The 25,121-nt window shown below is 43.8% G+C and overlaps 2 protein-coding genes across 2 annotated transcripts; both read right to left on the reverse strand.

Annotated features, from left to right (window-relative positions):
- Nucleotides 1-3,705: 3,705 nt before the first annotated feature.
- kcne4 (potassium voltage-gated channel, Isk-related family, member 4) lies at nt 3,706-4,478 on the reverse strand. The gene has a single exon (XM_076101045.1). It carries the CDS (start codon nt 4,440-4,442, stop codon nt 3,909-3,911), a length of 534 nt encoding a protein of 177 aa, XP_075957160.1. The 5' UTR covers nt 4,443-4,478; the 3' UTR covers nt 3,706-3,908.
- Nucleotides 4,479-7,189: 2,711 nt separating this feature from the next.
- Nucleotides 7,190-23,340, reverse strand: acsl3a (acyl-CoA synthetase long chain family member 3a). Its single transcript, XM_076100403.1, has 14 exons — nt 22,966-23,340; nt 21,781-21,958; nt 18,255-18,364; nt 17,301-17,439; nt 15,505-15,655; nt 14,443-14,566; nt 14,292-14,363; nt 11,272-11,411; nt 11,002-11,174; nt 10,025-10,099; nt 9,296-9,487; nt 8,809-8,923; nt 7,698-7,855; nt 7,190-7,615 (listed from the first exon to the last, which is right to left on the reverse strand). The coding sequence occupies exons 1-14, from the start codon at nt 23,338-23,340 to the stop codon at nt 7,458-7,460; spliced, it is 2,160 nt and encodes a 719-aa protein (XP_075956518.1). The 3' UTR covers nt 7,190-7,457.
- Between the last annotated feature and the right edge of the window lie 1,781 nt (nt 23,341-25,121).

Below are 25,121 nucleotides of genomic sequence, written 5' to 3' on the forward strand. Positions count from 1 at the left end.
CACCTGCAGCTCAAACCACCACCAACAGAAGAGTGAGATGTGCCACGTCTCTCTCTGGTATGTTAATTGTCTTTCTTTTCATTTATCGAGCGTTTCGGAGCCGCTTCCCCCTTCGTGACTTGTAGCGGTGATCCCTACGGAACCAGCAACACATATGCAAATTAGCCTTTGGCTTTTGTTTCCATAGTAACACTCGTTGGGTAAAAAGGTTGACTCTCGACTGCTGTTTGTAGTTCCACACACACTCTGACAGAGACACGTTTTCATTTGCGGACAAACGAACATTTCAGTCCATCTGTTTCCTCTTTTGTTTGTGTTGACAGGTGTGTGTGTGTGTGTGAGAGTGTATTTTTGGATAACTGTTGACACCACCTGTTTTTAGCCCAAATCTCATTAATTCCGTCAAGGTTTAATTGTCTCAACCGACTGGTGCGGTTGTGTGGAATAGTCATAATGATCTGCTCAGGAGGATGGCGCGTTAAACAAATATAATGAGACGCTTTCTAAGGCCAGACTCTAATAGTTTCTGGGATAAAATCAAAAGGTCAGAGTGGGAATGAGAACTCCGGAGAAAGTTGTGGTTCCTATAATAATCTCCATCAGCAGTGCTGCTTCTAAAGACTCGGTTATTACTTTGCGATGAAGCTGTGAGCTACAGGAGAGAACAGTAAACAGGATTAGGAGGACATGAGCTCCAACTGCCGGAAATGAATGGAGCGCATCTTCTCAAGTCGGGTGAGAAAGGAAGGGGAGTCAAAAAAAACACTTTTCAATGTGAAAAGAGTGCAGCCGCAGAGAAAATGATTAAAATATGAATTGAAGGCATTTTATTCTTATTTCACTGTATTCAAAACATAATGAAAGCATCACTAAGATGTTAGTAATCTTTATTCTGCCCATAGTGAGCGTCTGAGCAGACTCTACTGCATCGCTGTAAGTGCTTTGATGTCATATTATAGTTTAGCTTGATCCAAGAAAAGGTCCGATAATTTATCAGCTGAAAGCAGACTGGCTTTTATCAGTGGACTCATTCAAACAACCGGCTTGATGATGTTGTATTTTGAAAGAAGCTGGAGATATTTTAAAAGCAATATTACAACATTGCAGGAAATAATTCTGAAACTCAAATTTTGCTGAAAGGACATTAATTACAACGAAGATTCCCCACCGTTCATTTTTAGTACTAAAAAAAACGACCCTGTCTTTGAACCTTTGGTTCATTGGTTGTTAGATTTTGGTCATTACGTTACATTATTGTTTGATCCGTTGCTAGTAAACAAATATTGATGCAGCTGTTAAAATCTGAAAATCACACACATTTGACACATTTATAGAGTTGATATTAACGTGTTAGACAAGGTGCAGCATTAGCATATAGTTTTGGTCGTATTTCTTGTGACTTGATGATTCTTTTTAGCTCTGTTTTGGTCTCCACCGTCCACCAAGTCTTTAGCTCGGTAGTTGTTTCTTCACTTTTCTCAGCAAGCTGCTAATCATGTCTGTCGTTTGATGCTGGACAGATGGTGTAACGCTGATTCATCAAAGCTTTCAAACATATTTTCTGCAGCTGCTGTAAAAATGCTATAATGAGAGTGGTAAAAGTGAACCTATTTGCATGCCAGATGTGCCAACACATAAATGATGGGCATTTAGTGTCTCCCCAAAGCTCTGTCTCGGGGGTCAGACTGTCAGACCCTGCTGCTGTAAAATGAGATCCTTTTTCTAAATGAACTCTGGTGCTCTGAAACATTACCGCTTCCGTCCACAGGGGCCGCCAACATCAACACGGAACTAAAGGTTCCTCGCTTTGATGAAAAGAGGTTTATCAGGAGACAGAAGGGAGGGGAGGAAAGAGGAGGGTAAGACTGGAAACAGGGAGAGGGATGGTGGGTTCAAAGTGACTCATGTCCAGACTCATTAATGGCGTGTATTGTGTGAGGCCTGAGGCAGGACGCGGTCCCCACCACCGACTCCCACAGGGGGGACACTAATGACATCCTGCTTCACGATGCAGGAGACACTCCATGCATCACATCTGCTTGTTTATTCTCACCCTGCTTACTCTAATACTTGATCTTTCTCTTTCTGTCACACTATCTCTCTCACGCACACAGCTGTTGTTGCACCGTCAAAGAGGGCAAAGCAGCTTGCAACTTTGTTTTCCGGCTCCTTGCTAGAGACACAGCAGTGTGTTTCAGGTGACAAAGATGTATCTGCAACGGTGCTAAATTAAAAAATCCATTCACACACACACACGCGCACACACGCAACACACAACCAACCCCGGGCCATTGCTGACGCCTTTGGGCCTATAAAGGCTATTACACTGTCAATACATGTACGTCACAGAATCTATGTTTATATTCCCTCTGGCCATTATCGTATCGGTGTGGTGAGCTGTCATTACAGTGAGTTGTGTGACTGGGAGCCTGCAGCGCCGCTGATAGCCTGTGTGTGTGTGTGTGTGTGTGTGTGTGTCTGAGTGACACAGCAGAGAGAACACACAAAAGAGCGTTGGCCTAATAGAAAACCTGAAGCTGAATCCTAGAATTTTTCCCTGTTTTTTAATCTCTAAAAGAGGAGAGAAAAGCCTCAGTGACTCTTCTATGTGAATCAACATGAGCTAATACAGTCTGATGGGTCTTTAAATGGAGTCCACGATCCCATAGGGGGTCTCTTGCATGACCCCCCCCCCATGCATTATCCTAATGATCTAATGTAGGCTATCTCTAAAAATAACATGACAATAATAGAGACACCCTTTTCTTTTGCTTCATCTCTCTTTCATCATCCTCATCTTTTAAAAGTGTACTCACAATTAAATCAACGCACTGCAGGAGCGCCCTCCACTGGTGAAACGTCGCAGTAAAATAATAAAATAAATATATCAATTCACAAGCATTTATTTTTATTCTGAAACACTGCATAGACTTAAATCAAGACTCATGAAGCGAAACACGTACAAACAATACGCACAGTGCATTTGGTCGAGTACATATACATCACTGACTGTGTGTCGATCACGGAGCTACAACAAACACATTTCTATCGTCTTTCAAGTGGGTTCCAGGTACGTTTCAATACTCAAGACCGTGTTGGCAAGAGCAAGTCAAGTTCAGTCCAAATAGCCCCCAAAAAAAGAAATGAAAAACAAAACAAAACAAAAAGCCAGTCTCTCCGTCAGCCCCCTGCAGGGTGAGTCATCAGCAGAAAGCAAAGTGTTGGTTCTCCAGCAGGGAGGGGTCCCCACCAAGCCTGTTAAACAATGTCATCATATAGAATATAGTAAACAGTGTTGCTTTTTAAATATTATATTGTATTATTTTGTAGAGAGCATCACTTTAGTATTATTTTAGGACATATTTGGATTCGTGATTCCAGTGTGTGTGTGTGTGTGTATGTGTGTGTGTGTGTGTGTGTGTGTGTGTGTTGACCTGGGTGGTGTGAGCTGCTGCACAACATGGTCCTTGCAGGGATGAATAAAGTTGTATAGAATTGAATAGTGACCATCTGTAGGTCATGTTTCACCACATCTTGTCATTTAAAATGATGCTTAAAGACACATATCAAAAATCAGTTCAGAAACTTTAAAATAAAACGTATTATGGACCAATACACCCCCCCCCCCCCCCCCCCCCACCACACACACACACACACACACACACACTCTAAACTGTCAGCATGTGCTCTCTACGGTCTAATACATCTCACAGAGGTTGTTTGACTTGTCCCAGCCCTTTATGGATATCATATCATGGAGGATTTGGGGCTTCTTTTTTTTTTTTTTTTAAGGCAAGCTGATGATTTACGCGTTGCTGGTGGTTGGACTGTTTGCGCCTCTGTTTGCGCCACCTGGTTTCCTCTGCGGGTGATGTTTCTCCTCTCTTTGGCCGTGGAGAGTAACACATTCAGCCGGAATCATCCGCGCCGTTCCCGGACCTTCCCTTCACGGTCTCCTCCGATCCCTTCTCCGCCGCGCCGCTGTCCGACTCCTCCTCTATGGTGACGCGCGTGTCCGCGGACGAGCACAGCGAGCTGACGCTGCTCTGCTCCGCGCACAGCGCGCACGCCAGCGGAGACGGCAGCGCGCCCCCGCAGGGGAGGTGCCCGAAATGGTTGCCGTGGTTACCGCAGAAGGGCAGGGACAGCTGCACCGCGCGCAGCTCCGAGACGGCGGCGGGAAAGGTGAGGCTGTGCTTCTTGGGCAGCGCGCCCCACTCGCGCTGCTCCTCCTCGTGCAGGAGGCGCGTGAAGACGTTGGTCCTCCTCTTCTCTCGCCTTTTGGAGCGCACGTAGCCCAGCATTATACCACAGAGGAAGATTCCGTAGAAAGACATGACTATCAGGATGTACGGGTACGCGTTCCCGTCGCTTTTGTCCGCCGGCGAGCGTGCGTGCAGGACCCGTTTGGATGACGCTGTGGAGTTTTCCAGGTGCCCCATTTGTTTTTCAGTGCAGCTCACGTGGAGGACCTAGAAAGTGCGCTGGAAAAGATACAGAAATACATCCATAAATATGTGGATTTTCTTTCCTTTACGCACACTTTACGCACGAGGATAGGTTCCCATTGAGGGGAGTTTTTCTATGCAAGGGATTGCAAAGTGATGAAAAACATTTGTAAAGTTATTATTATACGCCCACAACTACAATATGGACAAAACATTTTAAAACCTCTTTATTTGGAAAATGATGATGAATTTTCTTTTTTAAATGAAAAGTTAAGTAGCTATACTTAAGGCATGAAAAAATATAGAAATCAATGCTTCACTTTGACTTTTTGCTAATTAAATTCAGTGCATACAGCTTACTATTTATAAAAAAAATTTAAATGCAACTTTAAAGTATATTATTATGTTTGCATCAGGATACTTCAAGAACATTCTGAAAGTTTTTTTAAAGTTTTGATTCGTACAGTTTACTTTGAAATGTCCAGTCATTTAGAAAAAGTTACCTAAAGTCAACACACAATGATTGAGTTCATATAAAACTAAACAAACATATATATATATATATATAAACAATAACCAAATCCATAAACTGTCTACTCACCAAACTGAGGAGCTACGTCTCATGTGAACCTTCAGCTTTCAGATCTTCCTGCAGCTCTTCTGGAGTTTGGCAGCACTACTACATGCGTGATGTTATTTATACAGAGACCCCGGAGTGTCACGAGTCACATGACGGGGACTGATTTGTTAGATGAGTCCCGAGTCTATGGAAGCCCTGAAGGAACGGTACGTTAAAGAAGAAGAAATAAGCCTCCAGAGGGTTCTAATGAAATCATCAAATGCCCATGAGTATATCAGACTCTCTGAACGTCCAATAGAGAGAGACCAGAGGGGATGTGATGGAAAAAGAACTGTTAAGAAACTGGTGATCAAAATCTCTCCATCTGTGGATAAGGACGCATGTCTCAAGCTTCTGTACTCTCCTGCGAACAATTAAAACATCTTCCATCCTCATCTCATCACACAGAACCTACAGTTTATGAATAAAATCATGCAGCACGTTCAGGAGCGGCACGGTGGAAATGAAGATCAAAAAGTAGAAAGTATTTCTTTCAGGAAAATGCACAATACCAGCAGTGTATGAACGAGTTCATTTCCACCAGTGCAGAATTATATGTTATAACTATGAGATTTTGAAAAACAGCGCAGGTTTGGTAACATGAACAAAATTAGTTTTTCATTCTAAAGATGGCTGCTTTCCTTTTAGAAATGTGATCTCCAAATGACTGATGTACGTCTCCATACCGTTACAAATGGTGAGCATTAATGCTTGAATTTGTGACTATTATTGAATCAGCGACGGCTGATCATATGTCTGTCTTTTAGTCACTTAGGCATCGATGTCACACCCAAAGAGGCTGAAACACTGAATACAAAAGAATTATAGCGCTTTTTAAAAAAACTTTCAATTAAATTAAGTAGACTTAGTGATATTAAATGTATTGCTCAATAAAACACTCATTGCATGTAGACCAAACACAATTCTTTATTTACCTCATTTTGGGTCATTTTCTTTCCAAATGTCAAGTTACAAATAAATAGTTGGATGCGCTTATGTTACAAGGCGAGCTCTCTGCACAGAGAGGGAGTGGAGCTCCACAAACAGGTTGCTTGATAATAAAGCTCGAGTTACAATAGAGGCTGTACACGTGATTCCTCTGCTGGTCACAGCTCCACACACATGTGTATGTTTGTATGACGACAAACGAAAAAGGAATTAAGAGAGGCGTGACTCAGAATCACAAGAGAAGGCAACAGGTGTCACATTGTGAGGGATGATGGCGTCACGTTCGTGCCGCGTACAAACTTGACGAGTCACACTCGTGCACGTTACCAAAAAACTTTGCGACTTTAAGCCGGCGGTGACAGTCCTGCAGAGTAAACGTTAGCCACACTTGTCATTTATTTAAATCCTGCTTGCGCACATCGAGAACGCTTCATTTGTGTGCCGTCTGTAATCAACGGCCTTATTTGGACAGAAATGATCCATTTTCACGTTGCACGGTGACTTGTCAAATGTGACAATGATTACACAGTCATTTCATCTGTAAAACAAGCAAGTTCATGTGCATTTTTTGCACATAAAAAAGTATATACTATCCCTGTAGGCAAGTACAATAGACTAAACAACAGTGCATCTTTGTTTCTTTTCTTTTTAAATAAGAATATTAGGTGCCATCTGTCATTTCCCTAAAAAAAAAAAGGACAACAATCTTAACATTGATGATATAAAGATAAAAATTGTTTGACCAGATAGGACCTCTGCATTTTTTTATATTTTATTTTACCACCCTGCTCTCGCTTGCCCTCAAATGACTTTGTGCTTTTGGTATCAAGATGTGCTCACGGGCGGGACGTCCCACGACCGTGAGAGTCAAAGTCCCGACTGTGGGTGGGAGACAAAATAAACCACAGAACTCAAAACATGTGGACAAAAAAAAGAAACAAAAGACTTAACCGTCTCCTGACCTGCAGGAGGAAGGATTTTCATACCTCTACGTTAAAAGAAAGAAATGAACTAAAGGAAAAGATTTAACCGATCTTAACGTCTCGTCGGCACAAAGCGACGAGGAAACAAACATGTCCGCCCAACCTTCTTGAGCTTCTGCTGCTTGGCACTCAGAGAGAGTTCAACAGACAACATCAGCTGTTTCATAACTCACATCTGGAACAATAAAGATCCCCCACACAGAGGTCATACACCTGGCTGAGAAGAAAAAAAGCAGAGGGGGGAAGGCAGCAGTGTTTGTGTTTTTCTTTTTCAGCCTTTCTTTAGTTACAAATTCTACAACAAAAGTTTCCTCCACGATGGAAGCGGTGACTCCCTACACTTTCAGCTTCTTCACAGATTCAGGTCTCTTGTGTTCAGGGGCAGGATGAGAGGGGGCAGTGAGAGGGCACTGAGAGAGTTCAGAGTGCTGGTCTGTGCTTTTGAGGATAACCAACGCGTCACTTCCCGCCGTACATTCTCTCGATGTCGTCCTGGTATCGTGTCTTCAGCTCCTTGCGCTTGAGCTTGAACGCGTCAGTCACTAACCCCATCTCGGGGGTCCACGGGTCCGGGCTCAGGCAGATCTTTCGGGGGATCTCGAAGCGCTCCAGCTGGGCTGCGACAGAAGAGGACGAAGCGTTAACTCAACCCCTGGAAAAAGCGCTCACAAAAACCTCACCTTTTGACCCTCTTCTCACCTGCTAGAGCGGCCTCGGTGATGACTTTGAGGACCAGCTCCTCCACGGCTTTGCTGCCGCACAGCTCCTCGCATGAACCTCGGATACCGTACTGGTCGGCCAAAGCCAGCAGGTGCTTCTGATTGGGCACCACGAAGCCAATCACGTACGTCTCATCGCTGCAGAGTGGGAGGAGAGGGGACGACAAAGAGGGCCGTCAACGTGAAAGAAAAACAGAGAGCGGTTATAAAGCGACGCTGCCGTTTGTGTGTTATTCCAGCGAGCGAAGGTTCGGCCAAATAAGGCGACGGAGCCCAAACATCAATTATTCACCAAGTGACGTTTTCTTCCCGTAAAAGGGAATGGAAACATGCCTGAGCAGAGCGTGAACAGATCGCATTCTCCAAATATCTTTTAAAAAAAAGTATCTGACTGTTGCACTTTTGACACATAAGTGAACCACGGACTCACAGCGTCAAATATGAAACTGTTAAGTTAAAGGCGCCCTGTGAAGTTTTCTGGGTTCACAATCAAAGCTTCTGTTTACATTTAGTGTTGGTCACCTACATTCATTGTGTGAGATTTAACAAACATGTTGAAAGTATTTCCTGCCTCGTGAAACATTTGCAAAGCTGATCTTTCTTAAAATCACTTCTTTTTGCAACCGGAGGAGTCGCCCCCCTGCTGGTCAGTAGAGAGAATACAAGTTTAAAGACACTCCCGCATCTGCTTCACTCGGCAGAACCGGAGGTTGCCACCTGGTCCATCCCCATAGACCACCATGTTAAAATGCCCAACTTTACAGCAGAAATAAACATGTTTACAGCCTGGTACAAAAAATGGTTTTGGTCTCTAAAGCTAATAATCACGTTCATAATAACTGTACCGTTTTAATTACATTAAGCCTTAAAGTTATGCATAACTAAGCAGTGTGACGGGTTGCTACCACGGCGTCGCTATCACGGCATTGATCGTTGTCTTATTGTGCTAAACGACCCTCTAAGAAGACGGCTGTTAATTCTTTCCTGGTCGGCACCTTTTAGTTTAAAGGAAGTATTCACTGTGTTGATATACATGTTTAAAACATTAAACTCACTTTATGATGTATGCGCTAACAGACACACAAACGCACCTGTTGGCGTAGGCACAGATGTTGTCGACCAGAGAGCAGTTCTTCAACATGGCCTCCACCTTCCCCAGAGAGACGTACTCGCCCGCCTGCAGCTTCACTAAGTCTTTCTTACGATCTGGAAAACACAGCAGAGACCGCTGCTCTGTCATGATCTGTACTTTCAAGTGTGGATGTGTTTCTATTTCTTGAAAAGAAGGGAAGAGGACACATTTTCCACTGAACTGTGTGTATCTGACCGGATGACATTTTGGGGTTCTGGCTGACTAAAGTAACAGGACTGTGGAGTAAGTGAGGAACAATCTGATTCATTAAAAGGCTTCATGATGGATGGAAGTTGAAAAATCCAGGAGTGTGGAGTAATAAAGTTTATGTAGAAGCATCCGAACAAAGACAGATTACCCCAAATGGTAATCTGCATCTATACGACTAACTGCATATCCTCTACTCTACACATCCACCGTCATCCCTCCATTCCGCCTCTCCTCACCAATTATCTTGAGGCACCCGTCGTCGTGAAACTCCCCGATGTCTCCCGTGCAGAACCACCTCTGGCCGTTCTCGTCCGTAAAGAAATCGTCTTGGTTCTTCGCCTCGTTCTTGTAGTACCCCATGGTGACGTTGGGTCCGCCGACCAGAATCTCTCCTCTCGGATGTGGCTTGTCGGTTCTACGGTAACCACCTGAAAACAGGGTTAAAAAATTCAGCGGATTGAGAATAAAAATGTAATAAAACAACAAAAAAATGAAGATTCTGCTACACAATAACTCTACGGAGATTGAAAACAAAAACAAACCCTGACATGCTTATTGTTTATTCTGAATTCTATTTCTGCTCCGCAAGCCAAGCAGGCAATAAACTCAAACTTGATAAGTATCAAGATTTAACTGAGGGTATTAAAAATGAGTTATGATCCCTTACGTAAAAAAGATTGAAGTTGTGCGGGAGTGGAAAGAAGAGAAGAATGTTTTTCCTTACAAGGCCAGGTCTCACTGGTCTGGGGAATGATTAACGGCGGATGGATTGGTAAACTCAGAGAAGAGTGTGCATGAGATTACATGCAAGAAAGAAAAGCAAACAAGGGCTGATGCATGTCCTTGAGAATCCATTCAACGCTGTGTCATTCCATGGATGTTATCGATATGATATCTGTGTGTGTGTGTGTGTGTGTGTGTGTGTGTGTGTGTGTGTGTGTAGCTCCTCTCCCAGTCTCACTCACCCTCCACCCAGTCTTGGAGCTTGATCTCACAGCAAACCAGTGGCCCTCCCACTCTCCCGGTGCTGTAATCCCACACTAGAACAGAGGAAACACACGTGATCAGGAAGCACGCTAGTATCGCTGGCACGACATTTAGCGTCACAGCGACGCAACCTCACTTGTTCCCAAAGGAATGTCCACAAAACAGCGTTGTCCAGACCGCAGCGGAGAGTGACGGGCAGCTGTTGGTTTCGGTCTGCCTGGGAAAAGCCGGTAGCATTTCCATTTGGTTTTTGTTTATTTTTTTGGGACAAATGTGTCGTCAATGAAAGCTAATAGATTAGCTGCAAAGATAAAAAACGATTATTGGGACAGCCGCCTCCGCCGCAGATACGAGCGGCATTCTTTAACGCACGTTATTAAGAGAAAGGAACATTATTTCCCTCTTTCGTGAGGAATGTCTGCATCATTTGTATTTATTTTACAAAACATGAGCTCACATCCCTTCATTTCCCAACAGGCTAACTTCGTTACGCTAACTGGTCTCTCAGATTTGTTGCTAATGTTGTTTCTACACCACTGTCTTCCTTTTCAAAACAGTTAACGTTAACTAAAACCCACGCACAATACTGTTCATCTACTCAGTATTTTTCCTATTTCTTATCTTTATATTCATGTCCCTCCGCTGCGTTCATCTCTGCCCCGAGGTTGTGGAAACTCCATCGTTTTCCAAGCAACTTCCCACAGTTGCACAATAATGTGCAACTTCTTCCAGTTAATGAATCTTCATCTGGAGCAAATTACTACTTTAATTTGGTAGTTAATAAGTAGTTGTTACTGTTGATACATTGCTGCCCTCTCACATTGAGCAATTGTTAGCATCAGCTGAGGCTGATGGGAATGTCATTTGTTTCTCTGATTTGTGCCGGGATATCTTACTTCTTATTATTTCTTTTTCTCTAACGATATACCACTCTGAGACTCCCATTACTGCTTACGTTCGCTGATGGTCCCAGCTCCGCAGGTCTCCGTCAGGCCGTATCCCTGACCCACCGGGCAGCAGAAGCACACATTCATGAAGCGTTGCGTGGCGGCGGAGAGCGGCGCGCCGCCTGACAGCAACACTCGCGTCCGACCTCCCAGCAGAGAGCGCACTTTCCCGAACACCAGCCTGGATGGAAACGAACAGAAAGGAGTGGCGAGAATAACCTGATGAATACCACGAAGAAGTTCTTTATAACTCTCGTCACAGTGAAAAACAAACACACCTGTCACATAGAGGTGTGCTGTTTCCTTTGGCGAGCTGCTCCAGTTTGTAGTTGTACACCAGAGTGAAGAGCGTTCGCTGGACACAGCTCATCTCCTCCACCTTGGTCATCACGTTCTTATAGATGCGATCCATTATCTCCTGGAACCAGGACGGTGGAGAAGGAAAGAGAGGTGATGAGATATCGGGTTGGACTAAACGCACAATAAGAGGAAAAAGCAGAGGCAACATGTACGACTGAGAGGAGCAGATAAGATAGAGAAGGACACGGCTATGGGAGGATAAGATAAATGTTGGCCAGTAAATCTTTGTTTCTGCACTTATCTGCCTGGTAAAAAGATACAAGTTTGAGAGATATGAGGTGCATTGCCAATGCAGCTCCTAATATGGGGCCCAGCTAGAGCTCCAGCACCTTTTAAAATGGAGAATCTGCCAGATACAATTAAGTATTGGATCTGAAGCACAGATGCATCTATTCTTGTGGAAGATATTTGGAATATCTTGGAACACATGAATGTGGGACACGCATGCTCTTTAATTTAGTTGCATAACAGCAAGTCTCCCCTACGGGTTACTCACAACAAGTGACCCACTAAACCAGAGGAAAGCAGAGGGAATCCACAAGAGCCAATCTGTGTCGGTTCATGAAAAGCAGAAGAGTACTGCAGAAAACTTCTTCCACCTTCATTGTTTGGTTACGGCCAAGGTAGATAAGATGTGTGAATGGTATAATATATTTGACTATTGTATGGGGAAAAGTACAACAATTAGCAAAAACATACAAACAAATCACAAAATTTAGTGAAATAGTAAAAGGTTGAATTTGCATTATTTGCGAACGAAAAAAAAAACAATTTCCTTAAAGGGGACATATGTTCATTATCAGGTTCATACGCGTATTTTGAGTTTCTACTAGAACATGTTTATATGCTTCGTTAAAAAACATAACTTTTCTCACACTGCCTGTCATCAGTGTGTAAAAGATTTGTCTCCGACATTTCCTCGTCATGATTCCACGTCAGCGTGCGGAAAGTATAACCGAGGCTTTTAAAGCTGCATTACTCAATGTTTGACCACTAGGGGGCAGAGAAAAGCTGAACGACTGAGTCGCCACATATCACCAGCTCATGGCTAAAACTTCACCAGCCTCTCAGTAATTTACTTCGTCTGGTTGGAGTAAAGCATTTAGAATAAAGTGGGTTCATGAGAGTGAATTAAATGATTTGTGTATTTGGCCTGGCTGTCTTAGTGAGGAATAAACTGGATGAAATGGGGTGAACTGGCTCAACCGTGTCTCCAACTAAATTAAATTCCCATACAACTAAAGAGCATTTACGTTTTGAGGGAAACAGATTTTCTCTCGGAGTAAGATCACAGTTTCAAACAAAAGATTAACGTTGTAAATTGACAAAAAACTAAACAAAATCACTTGGTTATGTTTTGTACAACATCATGGTTTGGATGAAAATAAGTTTGTTAGGTTATTTAAGTTGCGGATGTAAATTAACTTTACTTTCTGTTTAACGTGGAACACGAACAGCGGTCTCCTGGGTGAAAGTCCCGTGTTTGTTAGACACATCTATCCACCCCTAAAATCCTCTCTACGCTATGATTAGAAACGTATTGGTGATAGAAAAAAAAATGTAATCCGGGAGAAAATACATTCAAAACGTAATTGGCAGTTTTGTTTCGTGGGAATACAAAGAAATAGAACTGTGCTGAGAACAGGAATATGAAAGTAATTGGTATAATTTCGTTTCTTGGCCAGGACACAGTTTCATTGCTGACTTGACTTGGTGTTTGAGTTTCCTGCTGATAAAGCGCCTGCAGCGGAGAGGACTGAACCCCACAGATCAAGAACACATCATCATCCAAATCAGCAGAGCGTCTTCAAAAGCAGGATTCATAGTTAAAACCAAAAACAATAAAAACAAAACAAACAGCTGGCCCTTGTGTGTGTGTGTGTGTGTGTGTGTGTGTGTGTGTGTGTGTGGAAAGCAGTGAGAGAGGAAGTCGACACAGGATTCACGCAGCAGCCCGTTGTCATACCACAGCAAACAATTTGTACGTGTGTGTGCGTCGTGGGATAACCACATGGGGCTTTCTCACGTTCTGTTTACAGCTGTGAATGGTTCCAGACACTGGGGCCCTCTGCCCTTTACACTACGACCACTGGGAGATGGGGGAGGGGGCTCATAATGTGAGAGAGAGGGAGAGAACTAGCCGGCTTCCAGTTAAACCAACGAGAGAAATGTAATTATAATCTATCGTCATGCGGTTCAGTCGTTTTTTGAATATCTTCACGGCAGTTAAAGTTCCATCATATCTTCGGATATAAAAACGTTGCGTCACTCAACGTTTGAAAGAATCAGGATTGTAACACTTAACATGAGCTTTGACTTTGAGTTATTCGATAAAAAAATAATAATATTGGCAAACAAGACGACAGCAGCAAAGTTCATAGCTCTCTAAACTTAATTCAGAAAGCCCATCGTGACGTGATGCTTCCCTTACACGGTCTCATCAACCGCATCACTGGAAATTAGCCACACACAAAAAGTAGACCCCTTCTCAACTTTTGTCACTACTCCTTTTAGAACTACCAAAGCACTTAAGAAGGGTGGAACTCCCGTCACCTCCCATCACTGACTAAATAAATACAGCCTTGCAGGGTTTTGAGTAAAGCTCATCCTGGCGTCGTCGCTGCTGAAATGGATTAATATGCCATTTGCGCGTCTTAACATTGTTTAGTGATGAAGAGCAGAGCTTCCAGCGGTAGGAGGCAGACAGTATGTACGTCACAGTCAGTCCAGAGACAGAGTCCAGCAGGCCTGGACCTGTTGGATCTGTCACTGCTTCTCCACAGCTGGACTACGAACAAAGACGGAGGGGAATCTGACCTGCTGCCAAAAACAAAAAGCAGCGTTTGAACCACTTGCAGAGACTCAATGAGAGATACCGTAAAGGTTGAGGCTTCTCAAACGTTACACTGTATAATGCAAAGTGTTGAGTGAACTGTACCGGGACAGCTGCCATCAGAGTGGGCCGCAGGGCGCTGGTGTCTCCCTTGCTTCCTTTCTTGATCTTGGTTGACTTTGGGTGGGAAAAAGAAGCAAAATAATTGGTTCCCAGAGGAATTTTGCATGAAATGCAAAAAGCAGTCACACGTTACCTGGTCAGCTAGAGTCTGAGGTGACGAGTAGCCGATCCTACAGCCGTGAGAAACGCACACGAGCTCTGCACTGAGCTCCAGTACGTGGGCGAGAGGCAGGTAGCCGATGTAGGTGTCCTCCTCGCTGTGAACACACATGCACTCTTTGAGACCCCGAAAGTAGTCAGTGCCATCTCATTCAAGCCCGGTGAAGTTTACAAAGCTGGATAAATGTCCTCTGTCCTCTACACATGAAATATCTGTTTTAATACAAACCCTCATGATCTCTGGAGTCATAAATTTACATGGAAGCCTCGACCTAGATATCAGCCCCAAAGAGTATTTGGCACTTTTCCTTAAAACACAGCAGAGAAGAGGAAGTTACTGTCCTCACTGTGCTGATGTAATGTCATTTAAACAGCTCGTCTCTTCTTCTGAGCCGGGGAGACAAGTTCAGGTTTAGACTGCTCAGTTTGGGCAAACAGTCCCGGAAATATCACTTCTTCCATCAAAAGGTCCACTAGTGGAATAGCTTGAATTGGTTTAGTTTAAAGAATAAATCAACATTTTGGGAAACACGCTTATTCGCTGCATTGCCACGAGTTAGATGAGAAGATTGATACCACTCTCATGTTTGTATGCTGAATATGAAGCTACAGCCACTTAGCTTAGCTTAGCATTAAGATTGGAAACGGCTGGACCGTCTCTGCCCAAAGCTAACGATCTGTATAAAAACTTGCTCATGAAAACGATTAACTTGCGATTAGAGAGGTGTTTACTTCTTGGACTATTTCTTGGCACGGGTCGCATGTTTTTGTGTTTTATTGTTTAAAAATGTAACACAATAAGTCAGAATATTCAAATGTTAATGGTTGAACACAAGGAGCCATACAGGAATTTTGTCTACAATTAATTACAATTATTATCTGATTAAAGAAAAAGTTAACTCGACAACAAGTCTGACCAAACAATGTGCTTTAAGTATATATATATATATATATTAAAAAAACATGTCTCTGATTGTGTACATCACGTTTCCAAGGGTGTAACATGGATTTTTCGATACGAGTTCGCGTGGCCTACCTCAGGTTGGGTATCCGCTCGGCCATGCCCGTGATGCCAGCGATGATGTTGCTATGAGAGATCATGACGCCCTTCGGTATGCCGGTGGATCCGCTGGTGTACATGATGACCGCGATGTCCGACGGCAGCGGCTGCTTACGCTCGCGTGCTGCTGCGATGTCAATGTGAAAACACACACATACACGCACACACACACACACGTGAGCTTAATGTGCCAGAACCGCATCGCAGTAATGGCTCGTGACATTACGCTGTGATTTGTATATATTGCATTTTGTATATCATAATTTGTTCACGCAGACACATTCTTGGAATGAAAGCCTCCGTGTGTTCCATTTGTTGCATGTGTGCAGGATGATTAATGATTAATAACATGATTAATAAAAGAAGATGCACTGGGTGTCAAAGGCCGAGGAAATGTTTAGCTCCTGTAACTCAATAGAGGCCGTTCAAACGCATGGATGGAAAATAGTCAGCTGTGATATTAAACAACTCTTGGCTCGCTGGAGAGTTTGTGTCTGACTGTGCTAACTGAAAAAACACCATCTCTCCTCTTTCTCTCATCTCCCTCTGACTCTCTTGCACTTTCTTCTTTTTTCTCTCCATCTCTGCTCTTTCATCATATCAGGACTTAGACTGTGTACATTTGTTGGCACTATTTTATCTTCCGTTGAATCCAGCTCTGGCTGTCAGTTAGTTCGTGTTTGTTTACTTTGGACTTCCTCTCATCTTGTAGGCCGTAAATCAAATTTTTGCATGGATGCAATCTTTGATATGGCATCCAAGCAAAAATATTTTACTCTTAAGTCGCAGATCAGTGGATTTAAAAGCATATCAGACACCTAAATACTGCACAGCGGTTTATAACACTATGAGACAGGATTTTACTACTCTGGAAAAGTTACCACAGCAGCAAATATTCTATCTTTTGTGGTGACGATCGCGGGGTGGACAGTAGAAATACATTGTCCTTGTTACAAAGGAATGTGTGAATGCATGTACGTGATACGCCAATACAGCGTCTAGCCGGAAGGCGTTGAAATTAATGAGAGGGATGCGTATTTTGCGCAAATGTTTCTTAAAATCAAGGAATGACGGTGCAGAGAGGTGATCCCTCTCTGGGCATCCTGTCGGAATAAATAAGTAAAGTTTAAATCAGTTTGAAGGGTTGAACAAAACCAGGTGGTGGTTTGCTCTGCTAGCAGCAGAGTTCACTTCATTCCTCCGTGTTCAGCATGGTGTGGAACAAAAAACAGAACTAAGACGTCTGAGCACCCCGGAAAGAAACCCAAACAGAGGATGAAGGGCGACAGTAAATCACACAGCAGTCACAAGGGGAGGGCCTCTCTTCTTCCTCTTTCCTCTTTCCTCAGATACGAGGTACGTAGGAGTGTGTGCTCCGAGAGCTGATGTCATGTGAAGTTAACAGTGCTGTGTATAAACATGACCCTCCCCTATATCCCAGAGCTCCATCCTCCCTTCCCAAACCTACTTCCTTCCCTCTTTATCTGCACATGACACTACCAGCTTCTCTTGTTTTAGGTCACTCAGTTCAAGCGGCCACAATAAAAGGCGAAGAGTGGGCGATGACCTCTCGTCATCCGTCCAATCCACTCGCTGAATAAGCATATCGTATCGCCCTTAATCCGATACAGATGTGAGCACTTCCTCATTCACATGACCTAACGGGACCGATACCAATCCGCCCCCAAGAAAAAACCCACCATGACCATCCCATTAAGAGAGGGACTATCTGTTACTAACCTCTAAGCTGCTACATGGCGTTTGCGGCTTACCATTCTCGGGCCTGGCTCCCAGCTTCTGAACAGCAGCCATGTTGTGGACGCTGATGCCACGTGGATAGCCGGGCCACGAGGTCGGTGTGCTGTCCACTACGATGATGTGCTGCAGCCTCGGCACTTCAATTAGGATAGCCTGACAAACACACACACACACACACACACACACACACACACACACGCACACACACACGCAAGCATGAGCACAAATATGACAATCATCCACATGCCATGAAAACCAGGTTTCTTCTTGGACAAGTAACTAAAACATATATTTGGGCTCAGAGGGGATGTGTGAAAGGAGCAGAGGATCTGTGTTTATGCCACCTCGATAAAAGGGGAGATGAATTGCCAGAGCACCATTTGTCTTTAGGGATTGAACTTGTCCAAAAGGGTCCTTAACATCCAGCACGTGCACTTCTCCAGACAGTTGCCTTTATATTATTGTTGTAGTTAACACAAATCAGAGACAATGACATGCCAGGAACCACTGGCAGACTTAGGACCCAGTGATGTAAACACACCTTAACTTACTTCATTTTTTATTTGCAGGAATAGACTCTGTAGACTACAGGGAAATGTATCTCTAGATGTAATATTTTGTTTCTAGCTGTGTTTTGAATATCAGTTTTGGACTATTTTTTATTTTTTTTTGCATCTTTACATCGAAGGGCCCATAAAGATGAGATCTCTTAAATTTTTCTTACCAAAGGTAGCATACTGGTGTTGGCCTGTGATATTGGGCTACAAAAATAAGATAATCACTATTCATCCCTGCTTGTATGTCTTATTTGCTTACTGCAGAACTAACCAATGCACAGTTGCTCATGATAAGTCCGTGGGAGGATTGGGCGATGCAGAAATATTACAACTGCGTAGGCTGCTCCCTCCATCAAGGCTAAATACTCATGTGGAGTGATTCTGTGTTTGTGTGTTGGTGTGTCTTCCAACCTTGAGTCTGGTCTCCAGGAGCTCTCTGCTGGTGATGATGTGGGTGACCTGAGTCTCATTCAGCCCGTGAGCGATGGCTGGACCTCCCAGCGTGGAGTAAAGGGTGACCACTGCAACACACACACACACACACACACATAAAACCGAACCATTATCACAAATTACTGAATCATAAATAGTCTTCTGGGCTTGTTTCCTCAGTATATTTACACATCAGTCATGTGAGACAGTGAATCAACTCTATACATAATGTAACTGACTGAAAGTACATATCTATAAGATGACCTAGATAAAGACTTTAAAGATTTGTGAATATATTAAATCATTTAAATGTCTTTAAGCTAGCCAATAGGGACACGTCTGTGTGTGTGGAGTTATCATACAGCCCGTGAAGCATGTGTGAGGACTCATCATGTACGTGCACTCTGTCTGTACACCGCTCCAGCCCTTCTGATTTAGCCCCTCCCACATCGATGACATCATCTGGCCTCAGCACAGCCTCTGAGCCAATGGGTCACAAGCTCTCGCTTCCTGACAATCATTTTTTTGGGGGATACAAACAGTATTGGTATGTGTGTGTGTGTGTGTGTGTGTTATGACTAAGTGCAGCGCTGCTTTGTGTGCTTGCATACATGCGTCCACATTCGAGCATCAGTAGTTGGAGCTATTAAGGGTTAAGGAGAGTTTGTTGCCTTTACTTAAAATCAGATATAAGAGAATAAGTGTGTGCTAGTTTCGTGCTTGTGTGTGTGTATGTGGTTGTTGGAAGATCAGAGCGCCGGAAGAAAACTGTCTCCAGTTTAACTTTTGCACTGAGAAGGTGACGGGAGGATCGACAGATGTAGAGAGAGAGACAGACAAACACAGAGGAGTGAGGTCTGTAACCCCTCCTCCCTACACTGACACAGACACATGGGTTTATGGGACCGGGGCTTCAGTGACATCACATTCCTGCGTCATGGAGCTCCAACACTTCCTGCTCTGCTGCTGCTGTGTGTGTGTGTGTGTGTGTGTGTGTGTGTGTGTGAGTGTGTGTGTGAGTGTGAGTGTGGATGAGGGCCATGACACCTCCAGCCGTGAGATCTAAACACGAGGTCGGGCTCCAGCTTGACACACACACACACACACACACACACACACACACACACACACACACACACACACACACACACACAGAAAACAGGTCATTTTAATTCAGAAGACTTGACGAATGTCCAGGCTCCACTCAGTAGCACCTGACGGAGAATTTTAAGAGGTTTTCAGCCTCGTCGTTAGGATGTAAAAAGAGTTGTGTTGTTGAGAGCTTTATAAGGAGAATGCATGCTGTGTCATTTCTGCGTGTTATATCTCGTAGACTCATACAACGATTCGTATGATATATTACAAGATACTCCTACTTTTTCATGCGTTTTCCTACGAAAGTCAAGCAACACGTCAATTTCTGCACGCAACAAAACTACTAAGTTAGGTTTCGGCAACAAGAATACTCAGTTAGGTCTAGGCAACAACAATAGGCAACAAGAATACTTGGTTAGGTTTAGGCAACAACAATAGGCAACAAGAATACTTGGTTAGGTTTAGGCAACAAGAATACTTGGTTAGGTTTAGGCAACAACAATAGGCAACAAGAATACTTGGTTAGGTTTAGGTAACAAGAATACTCAGTTAGGTCTAGGCAACAATAGGCAACAAGAATACTTGGTTAGGTTTAGGCAACAAGAATACTTGGTTAGGTTTAGGCAACAAGAATACTTGGTTAGGTTTAGGCAACAAAACCATTTAGTTAGGTTTAGGTAAAGATCGTGAAATACTTAGTTAGGTTTTGGAAAAGATTGTTGTTTGGGTTAAAATAACTACAGAAGTAGCCTTACTGAAGTACAGAAGTTATGTTACAAATAGATCAAAGTTGACATCTCGTTTCACACGCGGCACGAACAAAGGTCTCCTGGGTGAAAGACTTTCTTTGACTGTGTGGGTTTTTGCGGTCTTAAAACTTCCTGGTTCATGATTATGATTTTTGTGGGATATCTACGAACTACAGCGCATTAATAGTCGGAAGACAGAGCTACGAACTCTGTGTGAGAACAGCCTGCGTGTCTCGTTTATTTAACTCGCATATATGACAAGTGCATAGAGCTAACTAAATGATGAGCATGTTTGCCTTCTGACAAAGAACCAATAAACAGCAAATATACAATGTGCACACACACACACACATACACAGCAAGTGTTTAAGTTCACCGGGGGCCTTTGGCTGACTCCTTGATGCCTCTGTCAACATCAGATGCTCACGTAGACTCTCTCACCCCTCTTCTGACGCCATCGCCCCTCACTTCTCTCCCCCTCCATCGTCTCTCCAACCCTTAACTCCCTTCTGCCTCCCCCACGCTGTGTGTCATCCACTGCGCCGGGCCTTCCACTGCCCCCACTGTTTGCAGGAGAGGAAGATGCTTTTATAAAGACGCTTCACTGGCTTGTGCATGCAGCGTATTCTTAAGAGCACGTCAGTTTAATGGAGCATGAAGTACAGCACGCAGAGGAAATGAAGAGTCCTTCAAGGACAATCAAACCGGTTTATTGAGCTCAAAGTGCTGCTGCGGATGCTCAAAGTGAAGGAAGTGCGCTCTGGCACAGAACAAATGAAGGAGTAAATCAGCGCGGCATTCCTTTAGGCACAAAGCTGCTGCTGTACTGCTCTCTGTAGGCTAAACCTGCAACAAGAAACACTTCTTCTTTAGTGACATCTTTCTTCAAATTTATTGGGTTTATTGTTTGTTTTTTACGTCAGAGGTTTTTATAATGTCTCCTGTAACAATCCGCCTTGTGCTAATGTTAAAGGATTCATCTGGACTCGTTCACCTGGAGAAGACAAAAAGTATTTTACACTTCTGATTATTTGTTAAATGACGACAAGCTGACGGAACCGCTTTCTTTTTGTTTAGAGTACGACTGTAAGTGGTGCGATGTGCAAGTATAAAATAAAAATGCACAGGTTTTTTTCAGCATTTGAGAGTTTTTCTATCACAAGAAAATGAAACGGATGGAGAAAAAACAAAAAAGGAGGGAAGGCAGTGGGACACTTATGTAACAGCAAAGCACAAATTGACCTTCTGTCTCAGCTGGGTCGTTCTATGTTACAAGTGTGTTCACACACACACACACACACACACACACACACACACACACACACACACACACGCCAAACAAAGAAGGCTATAGATCAGACTAATTCAGACACATTTGAAGGGTTCTCAGTGGGAAAGAGCAAACTGAAGAGAACAGAGTCGCCTTTAAAGTTTCAGTCCAGTACAACCAAACCTGAAAGTACAAAAGTCAGTCAGAAATACTCTTTTCAACTATTAGAATTTGCAAGCATTAATTCCTAATTAATTAAGCATGAGAGTCTTTTAAACATATAAACTAGAGCTGCAACTATAAGCTGATTAATCGATTAGTGGATGGACAGATTGTTTTTCATGTATTTCTTTGTTTTTTGTTGACCGTGTGTCTCGCAGACTGGACTTACACGGGAAGTTGTGCATGAAGCACGCCTGCGCAGTGACGATCCACTCGGCCCGCGTCTCGCAGAAGATGGCCACGTTGTTTTTTGGCCGCTGACCCAGTGACGCCAAACCGCTGCCCAGTTGGGACGCTGCCGTGAGGATTTCCTCGTAGGAGAGCCAGCAGTACTCGCCCAGAACCACCTGCAGGGGGGGGGGGGGGGGGAAGTATCCTGTGATCTCTTCTTAAAAACCACAGGAGTTACATCCCACAGTCACATGCTTGTCCTGTTTCGTATTAAGAAGTCACAGGAAAAGGAGCATCGCTCCACTATTACCAAACAGGGCTGCCTCCTCTTCTACTGTCAGTCTCTGCATGAGAAGAAGATAAAACACTCAAACACAGTGATGACAGTAACACACCAGTGAGGTTATACTGGCTCCTAGGGGTTAATAAACGGCAGTGCACACAAACACACGCCGTAATGATGACTGTACAGTCCTGTTTTCCACTTGTTATGAGGAACAATAGCCAGGAGCTGATCAGCTAAGACGTTCTTGCAGCATTAAGTGTTTCAACAGTGGGGTTTAACTGGATTAGAGGGATCAGGCTGTTGGAATTAGTTGGAGTAATTCAGACGTACGGTCAAAAGTTGGCTGTGCAGTCGCTGTGCAAACTCCAAAAACACACCGATCACACAAAGTGTTGAGTCGGGCAGAGGCTACACTGAATGCTGGAGTAACTTTTTGTTGTATAGATGAGATGACATGCGAGCCACAACTGTTTGTTCAAATTAAACTTCTTTTTCATTCTCCCACTCCTTTTTGAACAAATTCAGATTTGTTCTTTTTGATTTCAAATCAGTTCTTTCGACTCGTTCTTCTTTTTTCCGTCCTTTGTGAAGCAAATGTCTTGACACACTTATGTCGCTTATTCAATTTCTTACAGAATTACATGAAGAGTTTCATAACACTCTCATGACTGTATGTTAAACATGATGTTACCTGTTTCCACAGTACTTATGCTAAGCTAGGCTAACTGGCTGTAGCTTTGAAATTCAATGGACCGTTATGAAAGTCTTTTCATTTAAATCTAAGAAAGCTAATAAGTTTAATGTGGAACTATTCCTTAAGTGTTGTGTTTCATACTCTGTTACTATGCTGCTACCCCCCCCCCCCCCCCACCCCACCCTTTCTGCATCCCTCTTTACCTTCTTGAACACCTTCCCGTTGCCCTGGCGCTCGTCGTCCTCATTGATCACCTCCCTCGTCCCCAGACAGTCTCTGTGAGGGAACCTCATGGCCGCGTACTCGAACACCTTATCCAGGGTGTCCACTCCCGGGTGCAGCGACGTCGCCAGCCTCTTGGCGGCGCTCACCGCTCGGTAGGGGCCCTCGGGACGTCCCGACGCCGAGCGGGCCTTCGCCCTCTTGGCCCGCTCCTCCTCGGAGCCGTAGCGGGCCCCGTCGGGTCCGGAGACCCGGCTGAGGATGTAGGAGGGCAGGAAGGTGATGGAGGTGTAGATCCACGCCATGAGGTGGAAGAGGAGTAGCAGCACAGGGTTCAGGTCCTCCTTCTGCTTCATCTCGGTGAAGCTGTGAAGACGTGGAGAGCAGCGAGGAAGGTAAGAAGAAAAAGTTCCAACTGTTGCAGTCAGTCCCTCTGTTCTTCTGTCCCCTTATCCTTCTTCTTGCTTTCTTTCAGAGAGCTTGACTTAATGAAAAGCCCACAGGTCCACGCTGCTGGAAAATAAACAACATGAACCCAGCATTAGAACATTGACATGTAATTATGAAACTGGGTTCAAAATAAGTGTGCCTGTGCTCATAACGATCCTTGAAAGTAAACTCATCCAGAAAGCGAAACAAAACGCTGAGTCACATGCACTCGAGCACTCGCAAAAAGCAGAAGGGAGATTTGTGTTACTGGCAAACCACGACGCGACAAACAGACCGGCTCAGTGCTTCAAATGTTCTTTCTCCTTCACATATTGATCCAACGCACTCGCTCACCGAGAACACAGCGTGAACGCAGCACGAGCAACTGTCGGTGTCACGCGCTGTTAGTATCAAAGAGAAAGAAAAAGAAAGAAAGCAGCAGGAAAAGCTACGAGAAACAAAACAAAAGGAGAAGACAACAGAGGAGTTAAAGTGGAAAAATGAGATTGTAAAACGTCTCCAACAGACGCAGACCACAGCGAGTGTGAGAAGGTGCATGAGAGGTTTCTGAATGAGCAAATGTGAGTGACAGGAAACAGGCCTCTAGACGTGGAGGAGACAGAACACCCAAAGAACAAACTGTTAAGTGTTTGAACTGCCAATTAGCAGATCCACTGTTCACTCTGAACCCATTAAACTCCATGACATGCATTTAAACTGCCACACATCTCAGCTTTACTGCAGGATTGTGTCTTCTAGAACAAGACTGTATCTTTGGACACTCATTCTGAACTACGAGGGAGGTGATGGAGTTGTTGGGAGCTGTCCAGAGTTCTGAACTGAGATCAGTGTTAAGGTTATCTCGTCACCATGAGATGAAAGGTTTCCTGTTAGCACTAGTTCTCTATACGTTTACTTATTAATAATAATAATAATGATACTACTATTACTACTACCTTAATAATAATTATTATTATTTAAATCTGCTTTAAATAGATTTAAATCAAATCTATTTTAAGCAGATTTAAATAGGCGAGTTTGGAGAGCGGGTTTGAAAGAGGGGAGTGATTGAGAATTTCTGAGGTGTCGGGTTAGAGTCCCAGAGGAAGGGGGGTAGCAATGGAGACGGCCCTGTCCCCCCAGGTCTGGTGCTTGGACGGGGTGAGACGGGTGAGGAGGTTGACAGGTTGTGGAGGACTTTGAGGGCGATGAGGATCATTCTGAACTGGATTCTTTACTGAATGGGGGACCAGTGGAGGTTCTGAAGGATGCAGACGGACAGCTGAGTTTTGGATGTATTTTGGTGGAGGGGGCGAAGATGGGTGATGATTTTAAGATGAAAAAAAGGCAGTTTTTGTAACATATGCTAACTCAAGTCTTTTACATTGTTCTGTAAATATATGGTGTCCTATTAACAAACAGGGTCTAAATGGTTTAAAACTGCCATTTAAGGCCACCAGTGTGAGAAATAACCGTCATGCTTATTGACCTTTTTACTCAGTCCATCAACTGTCAATCGTGCAGCTATGTAAGCATGGCCCCCTGTCAAAATGGTGTGAGAATGCACACACACACACACACACACACACATGCACACACACTCTGAAGGCAGTCTATTCTAGCAGCAGTAATAATACATTATTTATTTGAGGGAAAGGCTCATCTTGCTCCCCTGAAGCAGCACATCCATCCCCTCACTAAACTGTCC

Source organism: Anarhichas minor, unplaced genomic scaffold (genome assembly GCF_050575085.1).
Source record: "Anarhichas minor isolate MPS153535 unplaced genomic scaffold, ASM5057508v1 ptg000026l, whole genome shotgun sequence".
Lineage (NCBI taxonomy): Eukaryota > Metazoa > Chordata > Actinopteri > Perciformes > Anarhichadidae > Anarhichas > Anarhichas minor.

Excerpts from the sequence above, each read along its gene's own strand:
- kcne4 (XM_076101045.1), bottom strand. The coding sequence starts at position 4,442 with ATGGGGCACCTGGAAAACTCCACAGCGTCATCCAAACGGGTCCTGCAC.
- acsl3a (XM_076100403.1), bottom strand. The coding sequence starts at position 23,340 with ATGAAGCAGAAGGAGGACCTGAACCCTGTGCTGCTACTCCTCTTCCAC. Across the intron at positions 15,656-17,300 it reads GGGAGCCAGGCCCGAGAATG|CAGCACGCGAGCGTAAGCAG; the intron begins GTAAGCCGCAAA and ends TTGACATCGCAG. Across the intron at positions 7,616-7,697 it reads CACCGAGGCCGCTCTAGCAG|CCCAGCTGGAGCGCTTCGAG; the intron begins GTGAGAAGAGGG and ends CTTCTGTCGCAG.